At 39.4% G+C, this 19,633-nt stretch overlaps 2 protein-coding genes across 4 annotated transcripts in view; both read left to right on the plus strand.

Annotated features, from left to right (window-relative positions):
- Positions 1 to 428: 428 nt before the first annotated feature.
- atp6v0a2b (ATPase H+ transporting V0 subunit a2b) lies at positions 429 to 16,656 on the plus strand. Its single transcript, XM_086314317.1, has 20 exons — positions 429 to 976; positions 1,271 to 1,349; positions 1,634 to 1,731; positions 1,834 to 1,971; positions 2,122 to 2,219; positions 2,721 to 2,847; positions 5,458 to 5,540; positions 5,643 to 5,736; positions 6,345 to 6,557; positions 7,022 to 7,172; positions 11,134 to 11,273; positions 11,385 to 11,539; positions 11,683 to 11,773; positions 12,606 to 12,724; positions 12,963 to 13,176; positions 13,305 to 13,424; positions 13,534 to 13,653; positions 13,754 to 13,871; positions 14,840 to 15,011; positions 15,113 to 16,656. The coding sequence occupies exons 1-20, from the start codon at positions 860 to 862 to the stop codon at positions 15,213 to 15,215; spliced, it is 2,550 nt and encodes an 849-aa protein (XP_086170443.1). The 5' UTR covers positions 429 to 859; the 3' UTR covers positions 15,216 to 16,656.
- A 365-nt stretch (positions 16,657 to 17,021) lies between these two features.
- The window catches only part of dnah10 (dynein axonemal heavy chain 10), a 31,031-nt gene continuing 28,419 nt past the window's right edge, over positions 17,022 to 19,633 (plus strand). For 2 of the 3 annotated variants that reach the window (XM_086314318.1, XM_086314319.1), the window contains exons 1-3: positions 17,022 to 17,370; positions 19,007 to 19,086; positions 19,187 to 19,295. In XM_086314318.1, the coding sequence (XP_086170444.1) occupies positions 17,142 to 17,370; positions 19,007 to 19,086; positions 19,187 to 19,295 (418 nt within the window). In that variant the 5' untranslated portion in view covers positions 17,022 to 17,141. The remainder of the gene's footprint in view (positions 17,371 to 19,006; positions 19,087 to 19,186; positions 19,296 to 19,633) is intronic. The other variant, XM_086314321.1, reaches the window with a different exon arrangement.

Here is a 19,633-nt window from a genome sequence, read left to right on the forward strand (position 1 = left end):
TTTCTCATATGGCGAGGTTTGGATTGGGTTGGGATTTTTTCACTTAATAAATAAAAGCATTATTTAAAAACTGCATTTTTTATTTACTTAATTTGTCTTTATTTATCAATATTAAAATGTGATGATCTGAAACATGTAAGTGTGAAAATTATGCAAAAATAGTAAGGAGGTGGAAAATACTTGTCATTAATACTTTGTTATGTAAAAATGTCAACTTCCTCTGAAGTTTGAGTCTTTGCGTTTGGCTTTTTTTTTCAGTGGTGTAAACAACCTTCCATATAATTCTTGAAAGAATCCAATAAAAAACTTCTAAGAGGTCGAAGTTTTTGTCTCAGGTCATGAACCTTCAGTCAGCGTTCAGGGTTTAGCGTTATATTGACTGTGTTGTGCGCAGATTCCAGGAGGCTGCCGTCATTGGTCAAAGGTACACTGGGTGCCGTGGAAGTTGATCGCATTCAACAGTGTGAAGTGCAGTGACGTGAGTGTTACGGACGTAGGCTAAAACTTCGTAAAGTCTAAGACTTTTCGCCACGTACTAGGATTTAGCGGTCGTAACACTTATTATTTCTTAGCTTCACATTCAACTTTACTGAAACATTTTTCCCCATCCAAGAGTCAACAACACGGCACTTGGCTAGCCAGTTAGCTAGCTAACAGCGATAGTGTGCTGTAATGATAGCTATGTAAATCAGGAGTTATGTAAGGGAAGTCTAGTTTTATCACCTGAGCCACATCATGACAAGGGCTACGGACTACTCGACTGAACATTGCTAACATAAAATCTGGAGAAACAGCACCGTTTAGCTTGCTAACATTAGCCCACCCGCGGAAGAGGGGAATATCAGATAGAACTGTCACGATGGCTTCTCTGCTCCGTGGTGAAGAGATGTGTTTGGCCCAGCTGTTTCTACAGTCTGGGTCCGCGTACGACTGCATCAGTGAACTTGGAGAACTGGGGCTTGCAGAGTTCAGAGATGTAAGTACGAAAACAGACCGCTTTGAATCTGCTAGAAACAGTAATTCATCACTTAAAAAGTTGTAGCTGAATTTTTTGACAGTAATCTAAAAGTTCTCTACAGTCATCAAATAATGCAGTGACGTTTGCTCAGTACATAAAGTGAACGCGGAAGTCACCGGCATATGTCTTAATGCTATCAAAAATGGGATCATACATAGACTTATTGCACAGTTTTTTAAGTTTATTCATGAGATATGTTCAGAGTCCTGCATGAGAAGGTGCTAACGAACATGTACTTTTCACCTGTTTCAGCTCAATCCCACTGTTAACGCATTCCAGAGAAAATATGTCAATGAGATCAAAAAATGTGAAGAAATGGAGAGGATCCTCGGTAAGCATATGTTAGTCTTTGACATTTTAATAGTTCTTGGCTGCTTATGGTGGGAAGAAGATCTCCTCACTGAAGGTAAATCGAGTCATGGGAAATGTCAGCTGGTTGTAGATTTAGTTGAATGCTTAACTCGGTTAACCAAACCCTGGATTATTAAATTAGGAAGAGAGTAGCACACTGTCAGACTTGTCTTCAATTTCAGTGTTTTTCAAAGGCTGGTCACGGTGTTTGGAAGCGGTTATGATAGTTTCATAAAGTTAAAAATCGCTTGTTGTTTATAACAGGATACCTTCTGAGGGAAATCAAGAAAGCAGATATTTCACTGCCAGAAACAGATGTGAACCCAGCAGCTCCTTTACCCAAGCATGTCATGACTATAATGGTTAGTTACTATCTTATTATTATTTTTATCATAATCATCATTTTTAGTATTATTATTGCTGTCATGTATTGCTAAATATTACACGTTCCTATCGTTTCTCAGGAACAGCTACAGAGGCTAGAGATGGAATTAGGTGAAGTCACCAGGAATAAGGAGAAGCTGCAGAGGAATCTGCTGGAGTTGACAGAGTACACACACATGCTGCGCATCACACGCAACTTTGTCCAAAGAAATGCTGAGGTTAGTGTTTGTGTTGGCTCACCTCTTGAAAAACCCACATTCTCACTACGATGCCACATTGTTTTTCTTTCATGGCTCAGAAATTAGTGTGCTGGCTGATTTCATTTCAGTTGCCTTCTTTACCCTCCTGCGTCTTGTCTTCACTTATAGCGGGAGCCCTTGCAAGTACAGTATGAGGAGTTTCCCTTCCTGGAAAAAGACACATTGATGGACTACAGCAGCATGCAGAGGCTAGGAGCCAAACTGGGGTGAGGGATACATTTCTGTCAGCCTTATCAGTCAGCATTTTATTTATGTTATACAAAGTGAATGCTCCACATGAATGAGGACAGATGCACATTTATTTTCTTTCTAAATAGTTTTCTGTTTCCTTTTCTGTCTGCCGCTGCTCTTCTTACTCACAGATGCACTTTATACTTAGAACACCCACAAACAAACAAGCTATTCACAAAATGCTCTGAAACTGTGAGGCAGCTGTGGCTTTTTGAAAGAACTGATTAATGAAGCAAAAATATATTTAGACTTTGTAAAAACAGAGAGATAGTGTGGTGGGGCACAGATTTAGTTGAATGTGTAGTGACAATGAGGGCTCAAAGAAAAGGTGGCTAAACTTACAGTGCTAGTGCAGTCAGGATGTACTTGGTGTCATTCCCTTTATATTGATACATTAAATTTTTATTTATATTTAATTAATTTAATTGATCTTGATAGAGGATGAGGTCTGACAGCTGCTCGTTTGTCTTTTGCAGTTTCATTTCTGGCCTTATTCAGAGGGTGAAGATCGAGGCGTTTGAGCGAATGCTTTGGAGAGTATGTAAAGGCTACACCATCCTTAGCTATGCTGAAGTCGAAGAGTATCTGGAAGATCCTGACACGGTAGGTTAAACATGATTTGGATTCCAATTTACTTTTGTTATATTTTGTTATGTTTTACGGTGTGACGTAAAAACATGAGACAGAAAGAAACAAAAGAAGCTTCCTTTTAAAATTTTGCCTGTATCTTATTTCCTAACTAGGCTTGATTAAGGATATTTGACTTTGTACAACAAGTTAATGAACCAGGTTTATTTGATTTAAATCAAATTAACTGTAAGTTAGCTTTAATAGCACACTAAAAACTTTAGTACAAATTGATTTTAACATCTTTGTCCACATGTAATAATGAGAAAACATTAGGGCTGAACGATATATCGCATTTGCGATAATATCGCGACATGATCAAGTGCAATTTTCTAACCGCAAAGGCTGCGATTATACTCTGGACATGTCCAAATTCATGGGCTGCATCCTCCTGAGGCCGCATTTGTAGACCGATTACGTCACAGCGACGCGCCGAAGGCTGTCCAAATTACTACCATATCCCAGAATTCATAGCGCGGCCCAGCCAAACTCCAGTTTCCAGCAATGGCGGCCGCTACTAAGTTTTAAAATTACTCATACTAATCTTTCTGGGTCACAAAATAAACTTTTAACATATTTTCAGGCGAGAAAGTAGTTGTGTAAACATCAAATATCTGCTCGGTTTATCAAGATATCCCATATTTGCAAAAGTGCTTCGACGTTTTCAGAGGCGTCTGCTACCCACCAGCTCGACAGCTAGCCGGGAGCTCGAGGGTTACTGATGCGGCCGAGAACGGCACAACTCCCAGCACATCATTTTCAGATCACCGCGGAGTTTCGCTGCTCGGGTTAAACGTAATATATAAGTCACTTAGACAACCTAAAAATGTTATTGTTGGGCTTTTTTCAGTGTTTTGTTTGTTCGTGAGTAAATCGGTTTGGCTGAGATTAAAGTTATTAGATTAGATAAAATAAAACTATTAATCCCCAGGGTGGGTTCCTCCTTGGTTTTCACACAGCTGACTAAACGTCAAACAGAAAACTTATTAAACAGAAGTATGAGACAGTCGAGAATTTACACCAGTGTCTGGTTATATTTTAGATAGCAAGAAGCAGACGGCCGAGTTTATTAAACTTGACCGAGACAGCGGTGACGCTAATCAGAACTAGACCGTCCAATTTCACGCCTTTAAATTTTAAAGGCGTGTTTGTGTGTGTGTTTATACAATTGCTATTATGTTTGAACTTTATGTGTAATGTTACTGACTGCAGAGATCAGTAAGATGTGTGTATTTTTTATTTATTAGTTTTATTTATTTAATATTATTTTTTAATTGAATGACTGTCTAGTAGTTCACAGATGTCGAAAAACTGAGTGTGGTAAAGCCACTGATTTTGTTTATGTATATTTCTGCAATCTGCACATTGTACTGACTTTCATTTTAATGTTTACACCAGGGTTCCTTGTCAGCACTTTATGCTCAGATGTTTGTAAGCTAAAAATAAACTATTGTGTATGTTCAAATATACTGTTGTGATTGAAGAGGTTAAATAAAAATGTCAGTCATCAATTCATGCATCACCTCATGTCATCATAACAGAGGTCTGTCTTCCAGGAAAGAACAGTTTAAAATTAATGTAATATAGTATTGGCCATACTATATGATGTATTGCTTGTCTTTGTTTAATAATACAGAAGACAAAGACCTTAAAAAATAATCGCATATCGCATCGCAATCGCAATATTGGGGCAAAAAATCGCAATTAGATTATTTTCCATAATCGTTCAGCCCTAGAAAACATGCTTATATACCTAAGTAACTCTCCCGCTATGCACATTACTTTCATTTCATGGTAGAAATGGGAAATAAACTCCCATCTCTTTTTCTGTCTCCCCCCCTCCCTTGCTGTGTGCACACATGGTATTGATGTTATTAAATATTACTGAGAACAAGTCCGTCTTGTTTTGCTGGAGATCAGAGGATGGAGGTGGGAGAGTATCGTAGAGAGTTGTGAATCATGGATTTGCTCCTCTTGGTGACCTGCATGTGTGGTTTGGCAAAGATTTTATGTAGGATGTCCTGACTTCCTGACACAACCTTCCCAGTTTATCCAGACTCAGGACCACCCAAAGCTTAAATCCCAGATTTGTTATGGGACAAAATAGTAGATGACTCTTTTGAAGCTCTTAAGTATTCTTTACTAGTTGTTGATATAAACAGTGAGTGCTGTGATGTTGTCTATTCATAGTGAGAGATACCACTAATCCACTTGGGAATTTCCTCTGCTTGACCAGAGGCATGACCTCACTAATGGAATGTCAGATGGATTTTTACTGATGGAAGATCGGAAAGGCGTGCTAACGCTCATCACTAAACTCCACAAAAAGAGAGAGAGAGTCGTGCTTTTTCAAAAATTGGGGTTTTCAAGGTCAAAGAGCTTTCAGGTCATCAGCTGTATTTCCTCTCATTTTTTTTGGTAAACAACAGCTGATTGTACAAATGCATCTAAATCAGTTTTTTGTTTTCCTTAGATTTTTATTAAAGTTACATATATAAGTAAAACCTGAAATCCTTCTCATATTAAACTTGTATTTTTTGTGTCAGTGGTGTCTCCTTTATTTTTTTACACTTCCTTTTTCTGCAGGGTGAGCCTACCAAAAGTGTGGTGTTCCTGATTTCCTACTGGGGAGACCAAATTGGTCAGAAAGTGAAAAAGATCTGTGACTGGTAAATATTTCACAGGACTCGTTAAAAGGCTGGCATCTGTTTTAGACTCTATGTCCAATAGTAGTAAGCTATAAATAATGGCATACTTTTTTCTCTCCACAGCTACCACTGTCACCTGTACCCCTATCCCAGTAACAACGAGGAGAGGGACGATGTTGTGGAAGGACTAAGAACTCGCATTCAGGACCTGAAAACTGTATGTCTGTTGTTTGCTTAATTATCTGATCATACAAGTGTTTAGTTAAGGACAGAAAAAGTTATTATGTGTGACAAGAGAATACTCTTTCTTTATGTTATACACACGATTTCTGCTTTGAACTTCTTTTCACGGTCAAAGAACAAAATGAAATGGTTGATCTGTTTTCTGAACGATTAACCTGGCTGTTGTTCTTGTTAGCCAGTGAGCAAAACTGCACAAACAGCTCAGCTCCTAACAAGAGCATTGCACTGTGAATCCTTTGGTAGCATTAACCCACTGTGACTGAAAGATGGAATTCCACTCAGCCGCTGTAGCACATGATCAACATGAGGCCTCAGCTGAAACTTTATACATGCCACTCTCTCTTTATCTCCCCACTGCTTTGTCTTTTGCCTTTTTTATAGCTTTTTCCTCTTATATTCACACACAAACACTCACAAAGGTCTAAATTTGAACATGTTGTTCTTTTTAAATGTCACATACATCATCTTAAAATAAAATAAAATGTTTTGTAACTTTTAATCTCTCTCTTTTAAAAAGAAATTCTTAATAATCTGAAGCTATACATCACACTAACAGTCGTGTTTACCTGTTACTGTATCCAGGTGCTTCATAGGACAGAAGACTACCTGAGACAGGTCCTGATCAAGGCTTCAGAATCTGTCTACATCTGGGTCGTCCAAGTCAAGAAGATGAAGGCCATCTACTATGTTCTGAACCTGTGTAGTTTTGATGTGACCAATAAGTGTTTGATCGCAGAGGTGTGGTGTCCTGTCAGTGACATTCCTGCACTGCGGAGAGCGCTAGAAGACGGATCGGTGAGGAACTTCAGCCTGACTGGAGGCTTTTCTGTTTATTTAACCTTTGCTGTTGTTTAAAGGGCTTGGTTTTATTATGATAAAAGCAAATGCTGTGTGAGGCATCAGTCTTTGCCCCACTTTATTTAAAGAAAAACACATTTTGCGTTGCTTGGGTACTGAGGGCTCACTATTGATTCATTTTGCAGGTTGAGAAGTGTAAAAGTGTGTATTTGTGAAAAAGAACTACAAAGATGTGTTACTGTTAATACATGTTTATGTATAGATTTTAAAATACATATAAAATATAAGTTATTTAGAGCTGGCGCACTTTATAGATCTAAAAACGGTACATTATACTGTCTGTACGGCTTTTTAAAAATGATTTAGAGTTCTGTATATATTTCTTATATGTACATTTGTGGAGAAAAGCTTCTTGTAATCTACTTACATGTTACATGTGTAACTTCCCATTGATGTTTCAGAGGAAAAGTGGAGCAACAGTTCCTTCCTTCGTTAATCGTATCCCCACAACTGACACTCCTCCCACCCTGATAAGGACCAACAAGTTTACCTCTGGATTTCAGAATATTGTAGACTCCTATGGAGTGGGCAGCTACAGGGAAGTAAACCCTGGTAAGTGAGATTTGTACCTGTCTGTCTGTCTATCTCACACACACACACACACACACACACACACACACACACACACACACACACACACTCACACTCTCACTATGGGCCCAACTAATGTATCAAAACAGCACTTTATAATTCTGAATGTTTGAACGATTCTGTATTGAAAGTAAGAGCTGACGGCTACATCAGCACGCATTAAGCTAAGGGGGGCGGGTCCTGAGATATGAGGTGCCGTAAGGGACATTATTACTGAAACGCTCCCTCACACACTACTGAAACGCTCTCACACACACTACTGAAACGCTCTCACACACACTACTGAAATTTTAGCTCTCACACACACTACTGAAATTTTAGCTCTCACACACACTACTGAAACGCTCTCACACACACTACTGAAATTTTAGCTCTCACACACACTACTGAAATTTTAGCTCTCACACACACTACTGAAATTTTAGCTCTCACACACACTACTGAAATTTTAGCTCTCACACACACTACTGAAACGCTCTCACACACACTACTGAAATTTTAGCTCTCACACACACTACTGAAATTTTAGCTCTCACACACACTACTGAAACGCTCTCGCACACACTACTGAAACGCTCTCGCACACACTACTGAAACGCTCTCGCACACACTACTGAAATTTTAGCTCTCACACACACTACTGAAATTTTAGCTCTCACACACACTACTGAAATTTTAGCTCTCACACACACTACTGAAACGCTCTCACACACACTACTGAAATTTTTGCTCTCACACACACTACTGAAATTTTTGCTCTCACACACACTACTGAAATGCTCTCACACACACTACTGAAACCAGAGGCATTTCCGCTGAACAGGAAGTTGTTTCCTGACAAGGAAACTGATGATTTTTTTTTTGTAACGGTATAAACAATGAAAGGTGGTGGATTGGCCAGATGCTGGCCGTTGTGTAAAAATTAGTCCGTTGTTTGGTGGCGGATATGGCGGAGCTTCCCCAGGTTCAGTAACATTAGCAAGTGGTGGAGGCCAGCAGGTGGATGAGGGAAAGGGGAGGCAGGAGGAGGAGAGACCTGAGGCGGCCGCTGGTCCGACTGTCAGGTGAACTGAACTTCAGGTAAGAAGTTATGACCTGCAGTCTATCTGGGTCAGATATAAACCAAGTTTAGGTGTAGTTTATTTTCATTGTGCTGACTTTTTACAGTCAGTTACAATAACTCGTACTGCGTACTAGCTAGCATGACGGAGTTTCTATACAGCTGGGTGGGTGCTATGATGTTACTGATAGTAAACTTTATTTTATTCATAAGGTTAGTTAGTAGAGTTGCCAACCGTCGCCTAAAAAGACGGAATGGTCTTGTATTCAGAGAAAACATCACGCGTTTCGTGTTGAGCTGAAAAGGAGCACAGTTTGTCCCGTACTTCAGCTAGAATGGAAAAAAGACACAAAGCTGGAGTTATTCTGTCGTTACGCTGCACAGCTGCCTCTTCTTGTCTAATTCTCTCCCGTTTCTACTTCAATCATGAAACTGATCAATGATCAGCTGATCGGCTTTTCTCTCTTGTTTGTTTGTCGCCCACTTTGTGCCAGAAAGAGGAAACCGCTGGATCTCGCGCTAAACAACAGCAGCACGTTTAAGCTTGATCAGCTGTTGTTAGAATTTATTTAATATTAATTTCTAGTATCAGTTGATGTTTGCTGGAGCCACAGCTGTAAAGCTGCTGGTCATGATATCGGTTTGTATATCTGGTGAGAGGGAAACATGAGGATGAAACCAGGAGATGTCCTTACTGAATCATCAGAGCTGAACAGGTGATGGAGAAACAGGTTTACCTTTTAGGTGACATGAATGAGTTGAAGTTATGAACTGTTTCTGAGAGACAAATAATCCCAGGATCCTTTTCTAAGTAGCTGACAGCTGGTAACTGTGCAGGGGCGGGTCTAGCAAAGTTTTGCCAGGGGGGCAGGTAGGGCATTAACAGGGAAAGGGGGGCACAAAGAAATACTTTTCTTTCTTATTCTCATTTAAAATGTCTGGCTGTTATTAAATAATTATCTGAAGCTTACAACCAGAGATTTTATCTGACGTAAAATGTATAGAAATCATACATATACCAACAAGACTGTACATCACTGTCACAACAGCGTTTGTTTTCATTCAAAGGCTTTATGGCTTTAATACCTGGTGGGCTGGTCTCTAGTCAAAATGCCCGGGCCGATTTTTGTTTGTCCCAGTCCAGCCCTGGGCACGACACGCAGTGAATTAATCTGAGGTGCATTAAAAAATAAATGGCCGGGCCAGCGGTGCACATCGCAAATAAGCTCACATAGAAACATTAGTTGTGCCGCTTCTTAATGACGGTATCTTAGCTAACAACCCCAACTACCAGATTCAACTTGTAATTGGCTAAAAATAACTTGATGAGAGGGATGTTGTTAGCTTTCCACGTTCCGAAACTTCAAAAGCTTCAGGAGCTTTCCGCTCCATCAGCACCACGGAAATACACGGATACATCCGTAGACTTGAGACAGAATTCACAATACGTTTTTGGGACTTTCAGGTGTATGGACCAATGTTTTCTTTTCTGATCAAACCAGAAATCTTTAATGAGCAGCTGGATTTGTCTCGCATTAACTGGCCGAGTTAATGCCAGTTAATACAACATCAAAATGCAGCTGATTGAAATGAAAACCTCGACTCTGTGGGGGTCAAAGTTTGCAGAACTACAAACGCAGCTGGAACCCACAGCTGTGCGTGTTCATGGAGCTTGCATTTTCACCTGCTGGACATCACTACCTGGCAAGTTTAACTGTCTTCAGAACATTGCAGAGGCCTTATTGACAGTATTTGTTTCTACATATCTGTGTGAGCAGATTTTCTCTCACATGACTGTCCTCAGGTAGCTGTCTGAATGCTGGACACTCGGAGACCTGTGTCTGTGAGTGGGAGACCAGAGATCAGATTAACATGTGTATTAACAAACATGCCATATATCTACAAAGTTGTTCTATATAGTGTGTAACTGTTAATATAGAGCGTTATTAAATTTATTGCTAATGCAATCATATGGCACATTGACTTCTGAGGAAATTTTTAGATGGCACTCGTCATCAGAAAGGTTGCCTACCCCTGCATTACACTATTACCTAGGCAACCACAGCCTGAAATGGTCTGTGCGTGATAAGCAAATTGCTCCCTGTAACAATGCAGGCAACCTTCAGATTAGCTTTTTATGATATTTTAGATATAGCATGATTTATCTTAACTTAGTATTAGTAGTTTTAGTAGCTATTTTTCTGTTACTTTATAATAAAGAGATTTTAAAAATCCAAATGAGTAATAATTATAAAAAAAATAAAGGTTCCAATGATCCAAAAACCATTTAATAATAGTATAATAATGTATTTGTAATACTATAGTAACCTCATTATAATAAATATCTGTACTTTATCTAGATTAAAAATGGTAGTATGGTGATAATAATAGGGTAACATGCTCATAATTATAGCATAATTAATATAGGTTAATTATTATAGGCTCCTATTAGACTAATATGTTTAAAATTGCACTAAAATTCTTGCAAGTCAAAGTTGATAACTATCATATTTTATTGCAGAAATGATTATCCTTTATGAGTGAAACATACCCTTTTGTTTCAATGTTAATATTTATATGTGTAAAAATTGGTGGAAGAGTCACAAAATTATATGTATATATGTGTATATATGATGTGACTTCTTATGTTGAAATGCAGTTTTTACAGGTGTTTCAGTATAAATGAGGCCTTCAAAACAGTTTGTTGTAGCTGCAGTGACATTACTTTACTATCAAGTTATTACATTACAGTTATATTAATACTAATGCCTTTGTTGTCCACCCTTGTACTATCGTATTTATTTTTAAAAAGCTTTAAATGATCATTCACTGTGCTTTTTTCCCCCTTCTGCTTATTTTTAGCTCCATTCACAATCATAACTTTCCCATTCTTGTTCGCTGTGATGTTTGGTGACCTTGGTCATGGCATTCTCATGGCTCTGTTTGCTTTCTGGATGGTTTTGTATGAAAACCACCGCAAATTTAAAAACACCAGGAATGAGGCAAGTACTCCAAAGTTTTTTGAAAATGCCCTTTCTAAAGTTTATTTGTGTTGCATGGGTAAAAGCAGTCTCTCAGAAGTATAATTAAGTGATTTTAATGTGCACGTGCAGATCTTGAACACATTCTTCGAGGGGCGTTATATCATTCTGATGATGGGACTGTTCTCTATCTACACTGGGCTGATATACAATGACTGTTTCTCAAAATCTCTCAACATCTTTGGTTCTGGATGGAGTGTGCTTCCCATGTTTAAAGGAAAGTGGAAGTAAGTACCTTTTAATAAGAAGAACTTCATATAACAGGAAGTTTACAACTGTATCTTTAGAGATAAGATGAATATAAGATGAATTTTGTAAAATCAGTTTCACAATCACAGACACTACTACGGGTTTCATTTTTGCCCTACAGCAATAGTGTCCTCTGTAAGAATTGCCAGCTAACTTTGGATCCACATACTCCAGGTGTTTTTAAAGGGCCGTACCCTCTGGGAATTGACCCGGTGAGTAGACAGTTTTAAGAGCTAGCTTAAAAATATGATATCATGTCATATATATACTGATCAGGCATAACATTACGAATACTCACAGGTAGAGTGCATAACAGTGATTATCTCTTCATCGTTGGACCTGTTATGTTGGTGGGATACATTAGGGTGCAAGTGAACATTTTGCCATCAAAGTAAATGTGTTAGAAGCAGGAAAATGGGTAAGCATGAGGATATGAGATGACTGGGTCAGAGCATCTCCAAAAGTGCAGCTCCTGTGGGGCTTCCCCGGTCTGCAGTGGACAGTATCTATCAAATGTGGTCCGAGAAAGGAACAGTGAGAGCAACAGTGTTAGGCAGTTGGTCATAATGTTATGCCTGATTGGAATAATGGATTTTATCATTACTTTTTATGGTTTGGTGGTTTATAACGTGATTCATCTTAATTTTTGATATTTTGCACTTGAATCTTTTTATTGACGTGTGAAATTTAAATCCTGTTATTTAAAAAGGTTAAAGAAAATCAGTCACCAGGATGTTGTTGATACAGTAAACTGGATCAATTCGTAACTGATTAAACTCATTAAAAGCAGTCAGTTTGCTTGATAACCAATTTCACTCATACATTATCAGCCACACATTCTTCAATAAAGCAACATTTCTGGTGTCAGGGTTGCTGTTATTGAATCACTTAGGTAAAAGTAACCTTATTAGACACGCAACAGTAATAGTCTTATAATCCTCATGTTGGTAATGTATCACAGTAATAAGCAGAGCTACTTATTCTGTTTGCTCCAGTTAATCCCTGAAGTCACCAGTAATAACATGTCACCTTTCCTTTGTAAAGATTTGGAACTTGGCAACGAACCGGCTTACATTTCTTAACTCCTATAAGATGAAGATGTCAGTGATATTCGGGGTCATACACATGAGCTTTGGGGTAATCCTCAGCACCTACAATCATCTGTAAGTATTTACTGTTTTCATTACCCTGTGAAAGCCCTTAAAGAGCCAGTATTTCGCTTTGGAACAAGTTGTCATTTTAGCTGCTGGAGCTGGGAAAGAATAGAGACGTGTGTTCGCTCTTGTAGACGGCAACAGAACCTTTAGTTTTCTTGGCAAAAAATGTTTATAACTTATGCTCCTTAAGTAACATGATATCGTTTTTAATAGTCTGCCTTCTTTTTGTTTGTCAAAAAAACAGATACTTCAGGAAGAAGTACAACCTGTACTTGGTGTTCATCCCTGAGCTCGTGTTTATGCTGAGTCTGTTTGGATACCTGGTGTTCATGATATTCTACAAGTGGCTCGCCTTCTCGTCTGTGGACTCCAAAAACGCTCCGAGCATTCTCATCCACTTCATAAACATGTTCATCATGCAGGATGATAGTTCATTGAAGCCCCTTTACCCAGGACAGGTAAGCAGCTCCACTCTTTCAGCTGTGTGTTTACGTGCTTAATGAACACATTCAGTCTAGTGTTATTTAAAATATCCTACAGAAGTCCCATACCTTCATTATTTAAATTATTTATTTATTTCTTCCAGAATGGTCTGCAGATATTTCTGGTGATCATTGCTGTTCTCTCGGTGCCTGTTTTACTCCTGGGGAAACCCATCTACCTTTATTGGCTAAAAAATGGAAGTCACCGCTTGGTAATGTACAGGGTAAAGGTTTGAGATTCATGCCTGCATTTAAAAGATGTGAAAAACATCACCAAATATTTTTCCTTGGTGTAAATTTTCAAACACACTTAGTTTGTCCGTTCGATTTTAGGGATATGAGCGTGTGCGACGCAGCAGTGATGAAGATCTCTGCCTGATGAGGGCTCATGACATGGAGGAGGGCAGCAGTCACAGTGATCTGTCTACTAGTGAGGATCACCATTCAGAGGAGGTCAGTGTTGCAAACAGCTTGGTACCTTTTCATCTCGTATTTGCTCATAAGCAAACATTTTTACCAGTTGCTACATTCATTTATCTTTTTTATACAATAGTTTGACTTTGCAGAGGAGATACTTCATCAGTCCATTCACACCATAGAGTATTGCCTGGGTTGCATCTCCAACACAGCCTCTTACCTAAGGCTCTGGGCTCTAAGCTTGGCACATGCCCGTAAGTACAAGATCATTAATAATTATTATGTGTTCTAAAACAAAGTGCTTCTTCACAATGTTACAATGGACTTTGCTCTTAATTGTTACTTAATTTTTCAGACTTTACTAGGTTAGTCAAGTATCAAGTTGTGGCCTCTATTCCAGTTCCAGTATTTCTCACATAACCTGTTTTTACATTGTCCACATTTGTCCTTTCTAACATGCAGAGAAAATGATTAAATATGCAGGCTATGAGATGGCCACTCACTAGCAGTACATTCAGCAGACTATTAGCTGCCTTGTTTCATTTGTTGTCAGAAGCTTGCATGCACTCTTCATGGGCATGAAAGGCATTGTCATTTTTGGCTGTTAATGATTTCTTTGAACTCTAATCTTTTTCAAGGTTTCATAATTGTACAGGATACATTTTTAAGGACTTAAAAAAAACAAGAATAGTTTTGAATAGTTTGAATAGTTTGGCTAATCACACAGGGTCAAAAGTATACGCAGAGGCTTAAATATATACCTACGTCGCCACTAATGTTTGGTTAAATGTCCTTAAGGAAGCTGCGACTCAGTCAGAGGCTTTTTGTAGCCGTCAACAAAATTCTGGCGTAAATCTGGCAGAATATTTGACACTTCTTGGCAGAACTGGTGGAATTCATTTAAATGGGTCGGTTTCCTGGACAGAGCTGGCTTTTAAGCATAGTCCACAAATTTTCTATAGTGTTGAGGTCGGGGCTTTGGGAAGACCATTCCAGCAGCTTTATGTTAAGCTGTTTTATCAATTCCAAAACAAGTTTTGCTGTTTTCTTGGGATTATTGACCTGTTGGAACACTCATTGGTGTCCAGGTTCACCACCCATGACCATGACATTAATGTCCATGATGAGTGAGTGTAAAAAAATTTTCTTGACCTGTGATTTGCCAGAATTTTGTATTTCTCTAAATGGATGCTGAAGTAGATTTTATTATTTGCCATCACAGAGCTGTCAGAGGTGCTGTGGGCCATGGTCATGCGAATAGGACTAAGAATGGACACAAAACTTGGGGTTGTAGTCCTGGTGCCATTGTTTGGCCTGTTTGCTGTCCTCACTGTGTCCATCCTCTTGGTAATGGAGGGTCTCTCTGCGTTCCTTCATGCTCTTCGGCTACACTGGTAAGACAAAGCACTAAAGTACTGTGTGTGATAGGATCAATATGTTCTGAAGTATCTGTTTTCGTGTTTATAATTTCGGTTTCTCATCTTTTTATCCACAGGGTGGAGTTTCAGAATAAATTCTACAGTGGGACTGGCGTCAAGTTTTGCCCGTTTTCCTTCTCTCTCCTACCATCTTGCTTTGAGCAGGATGGGTTACTGTGAAGTGACTATTGAGAAATTGTCTTAGTTGGTAACCAGAACCAAAACAAGCCAACAGGGTTCTGTACTTGTGAAGACCTTTTCCAGAGGTATGATCAAATAGTTTGGATATTTATTCTCATTTTTTATTATTTACATTTCATGTAAAGAAATTTATGGCGAGATTCAGAAATTCGTGTAACTTTCGATTCTTTTGTGTCAGGATCATTAAGTTTCACTGCAGAGTGTTTTTCGGGTGAAATGTTAGCCTCAGATTTAACATGCAACTCATCAAATTTTTATAAGGTACAATTGTTAATGGTCATTGATGTCACTTGCATGGAGAGACAAATCTTCCAAATGCAGGATCAATATAGGAAAATGTAATGTATAAAATTTTAGTATTAGCCGACATTAGCAGTAATAAGAAAGCGAAGGGCCGTAACATTTGGCTACTTAGAAAACACCTTTGGGATAAATATGTTGGTAGTTTTGACCTTACTGTGGACATTTGTGATCTAATAAGATGGAAGTTTATTTATTACTTTGTGTTTCCTCATTTTCTTCTTCTTTAACAAGCTTTTGTCATTCATTTCAGCATCCTGGTTTATGTGTTTATATTAATTTTTTTTCCCCAAGGCGTTTTTGTTTTGGCAGATTTGGTTTCCACACAGTAGAGAGTGAGCCAACCTCTCATTTACATTGCTCGACTTTATTGCACTGACTGCCTTACCAAAATTACCACCCCACGACAGCATAATGTATCATCCTTAATGCCCAGCTTGTAGTACCAAAACAAAGCAAAGGATCCCTGACTTGTAACTTTTGAAAAGTGCTTGAGCAGGTGTGTGAAGGGATGTAAATACTTTTACAGATTAAACAAAAAAAAAATTACATATATATTTTGTAATGTATCAGAATTGCAGATGAATGTTAAGGAATGTGATTATTACTTTCATGCATTCACAGTGTTGCCTTTGCACCTCCTACTTACTGTATAGCTTAACATTCCTACCATGGAAAAGCTCACATCCTTTGACTCAGCTCTGCTGGTCACGAGCCTTTTACTTTCAAACATCCTTTGATGGGTGAAGATTGGAGGTATTGTACTCGTGCCAGGCACTAGTGTTTGCTTATTTTCTAAAAGTGTACTGTTTAGGATTGGTATTGGAGTTGGTAAAGGGAAGTTCTGTCAGTATGTTTTTCTTTTTCTTTTCAGTGGTTCATTGTAATGTCAAATCTTTGAGACAGAATTAGCAATCTTTGTTTTGTTGAATCAAATTGTTTCATTATTAATTGATTCGTTAAAGCTAAATTGTTAAAATATAGATTGAAGGTGTATTGTAATTTCTTATGATGCTACCCTTTTAATATCATGTATTTTCTGATCATACACTTCAGGTTCTAACTCTTTTACAACAAACGTCTGTTCTTTCTTAATGTCAATAAAATGTATTTGAGGTTTGTTTGTTTTTTCCTCTTCAAGCCCTTAAATGTCTTCCCTCCTTGGGTTTATACAAGCCTTACTGAAGGGATTCTGTCAGGTCATGTTTCACATCCATGAGTTTTATGTAATGTAGTTACAGATCCAAGGTATTGTGGCACTAACACCACTGACGTGGACCCGTGGTTGGTGTGGTTCAATAGGTAGCCTTTAGGGTCTTTACTCTTTTTTTTTTTTTTTTTTCACCACAAAGGAATAACGGGCGGATGGAATATTGTCGTCATTTGTGTGCATTTTGACTATTTTGCTATATACACCAGAAATTGAAATTGACCCTTACAGTCAAAGCTCCGGGAAATAATGCCTCTCACCATGTACGCCACGAGACGTTTGGTTGCCGAGGCAACGCAAAACACCGTTTACGGTGAGTTTCAGAGCTCGAAATCGCTGCCGACATGATGATGTTAACTAATGGTAAATAGGTGGATAAAATATTGTGGAAAAATATGGTGCACGACGATTTACGAGTGGAGTGGATCCTACAGCGGGTGTCTGCTGGGTTTAATTTAAGGAAATGTCCCGACTGTTTCGATGAACTGCTCAGTCGGAGAGATGGAGAAGAAGAAGAGAAAATTATCCGTTATTTGAACTTCGTCTCCGAGGAAGACTCTCCATCGTGTCTTCTGTTTTTCAAAACTGTTAGAGAGGAAGAACGTGAAGTAGAAGTTCCCGTCGGTAAGTCCTGGTGCTTGTGCCCTCACTAGGGCTATCAGTCACCCGCAGGTCAGAAAGCCCAGTGTCTCTGAAAGCTAATTCAAGTTTGCAAAAGTGAATAAAGTTTCGATGAACCCGTATCCTTTTACTGTATTGCTTTTGGGTTAATGTAGGATGTTTTTACTGGTACCTTTTACCATGTTTCAGCATACTCTCAGAAAGTTTATTACTTATGTACACTCAACAAAAATATAAACGCAACACCTTTGTTACTGCTCCCATTCCCCATGGGATGGACGTAGAGACCTAAAATTCATTCCAGATACACAATATAACCATCCCTCCCAAACAGTGGTCACAAATCAGTCCAAATGTGTGGTAGTGGGCACATCTGCCATATTGAGATAATCCATCCCACCTCACAGGTGTGCCACATCAGGATGCTGATCTGACATCATGAGTAGTGCACAGGTGTACCTCAGACTGCCCACAACAAAAGGCCACCCTGGAATGTGCAGTTTTTTGCGCTATTGGGGGTCTGGGGACCCAGAACCGGTCAGTATCTGGTGTGACCACCATTTGCCTCATGCAGTGCAACACATCGTCGCATGGAGTCTATCAGATTGTCAATTGTGGCCTGTGGAATGTTGGTCCACTCCACTTCAATGGCTGTGCGAGGTTGTTGGATATTCGTGGGAACTGGTACACGCTGTCGTATACGCCGGTCAAGCACATCCCGAACATGCTGAATGGGTGACATGTCCGGTGAGTATGCTGGCCATGCAAGAACTGGGACATTCTCAGCTGCCATCTGCCCTGAACAATGTGAACCATGATTCATCCGTGAAGCGCACACCTCTCCAACGTGCCAGACGCCATCGAATGTGAGCATTTGCCCACACAAGTCTGTTACGGCGACGAGCTGGAGTCAGGTCAAGACCCCGATGAGGACGACGGGCATGCAGTTGAGCGTCCATGAGACGGTTTCTGACAGTTTGTGCAGAAATTGTTTGGTTGTGCAAACCAATTGTTCCAGCAGCTGTCTGGGTGGCTGGTCTCAGACGATCTTGGAGGTGAACCTGCTGGATGTGGAGGTCCTGGGCTGGTGTGGTTACACGAGGTCTGCGGTGGTGAGGCCGGTTGGATGTGCTGCCATATTCTCTGAAACGCCTGTGGAGACGGCTTATGGTTGAGAAATGAACATTCAATGCACGGGCGACAGATCTGGTTGACATTCCTGCTGTCAGCATGCCAATTGCACGCTCCCTCATTGCTTGTGGCATCTGTGGCATTTTGCTGTGAGACAAAACTGCACATTCCAGGGTGGCCTTTTGTTGTGGGCAGTCTGAGGTACACCTGTGCACTACTCATGATGTCAGATCAGTATCCTGATGTGGCACACCTGTGAGGTGGGATGGATTATCTCAATATGGCAGATGTGCCCACTACCACACATTTGGACTGATTTGTGACCACTGTTTGGGAGGGATGGTTATATTGTGTATCTGGAATGAATTTTAGGTCTCTACGTCCATCCCATGGGGAATGGGAGCAAAAACAAAAGTGTTGCATTTATATTTTTGTTCAGTGTAATTTAACAACGCTGTGGACATTTGGACCGCAAGACAACATCTAACAATAATGTTTACATTACCAGAAAAGAAAACTGGAGATCCTGAGCCAGGTGGGGCAGAGAACACCACCGACTTCATTACAAATGATGATAGGGAAAGTCATGTGAGATCAAACTTTAAAACTGATATAATTATTAATGCATTATTGATTGAGAGGCTCAAGATAGTTAAGGTTTAACATATTTCTGGTTTGGTGATTTCAGAGGACTGAGATAAATCTGGTCTATCACACTGAGCTTCACGTAGCTGTCAACCAGTACCCACAGAGATTTTTGAAATCTTGTGTCTTCTACTTTCTCAGGAACACAAAGGGTGAGATGCCAGTTCCTCATCGTCATACTTAAACATGTTCAAGCCTCTTATTTGCTCTCTTTAGGGGTCACCACCCTGGATCACCTGGCTCCATTTCCCCCTATCCCTAGCATCTTCCTCTGTCACACCAACCCTCTGCACATCCTCCTTCACTCCATCCACAAATCCTCCCTGTGTTTTTGCTCTTTTCCCTCTTCCTGTCAGCTCCATATTTGACATCCTTTTCAGATTAAATCCACTATTCACTCTTCAAATTCATTCTTCTGCACATGTCCAAACCATCTGAGTTTTGCTTCTCTAACTTTATTTATCCTTCTGATGTACTTATTTCTAATCTT

Source organism: Aulonocara sp. 'chitande type north' Nkhata Bay, linkage group LG12, assembly GCF_057382095.1.
Source record: "Aulonocara sp. 'chitande type north' Nkhata Bay isolate Kocher_YH1m ecotype deep benthic linkage group LG12, A_spYH_male_GT1.1, whole genome shotgun sequence".
Taxonomy (NCBI): Eukaryota; Metazoa; Chordata; class Actinopteri; order Cichliformes; family Cichlidae; genus Aulonocara; species Aulonocara sp. 'chitande type north' Nkhata Bay.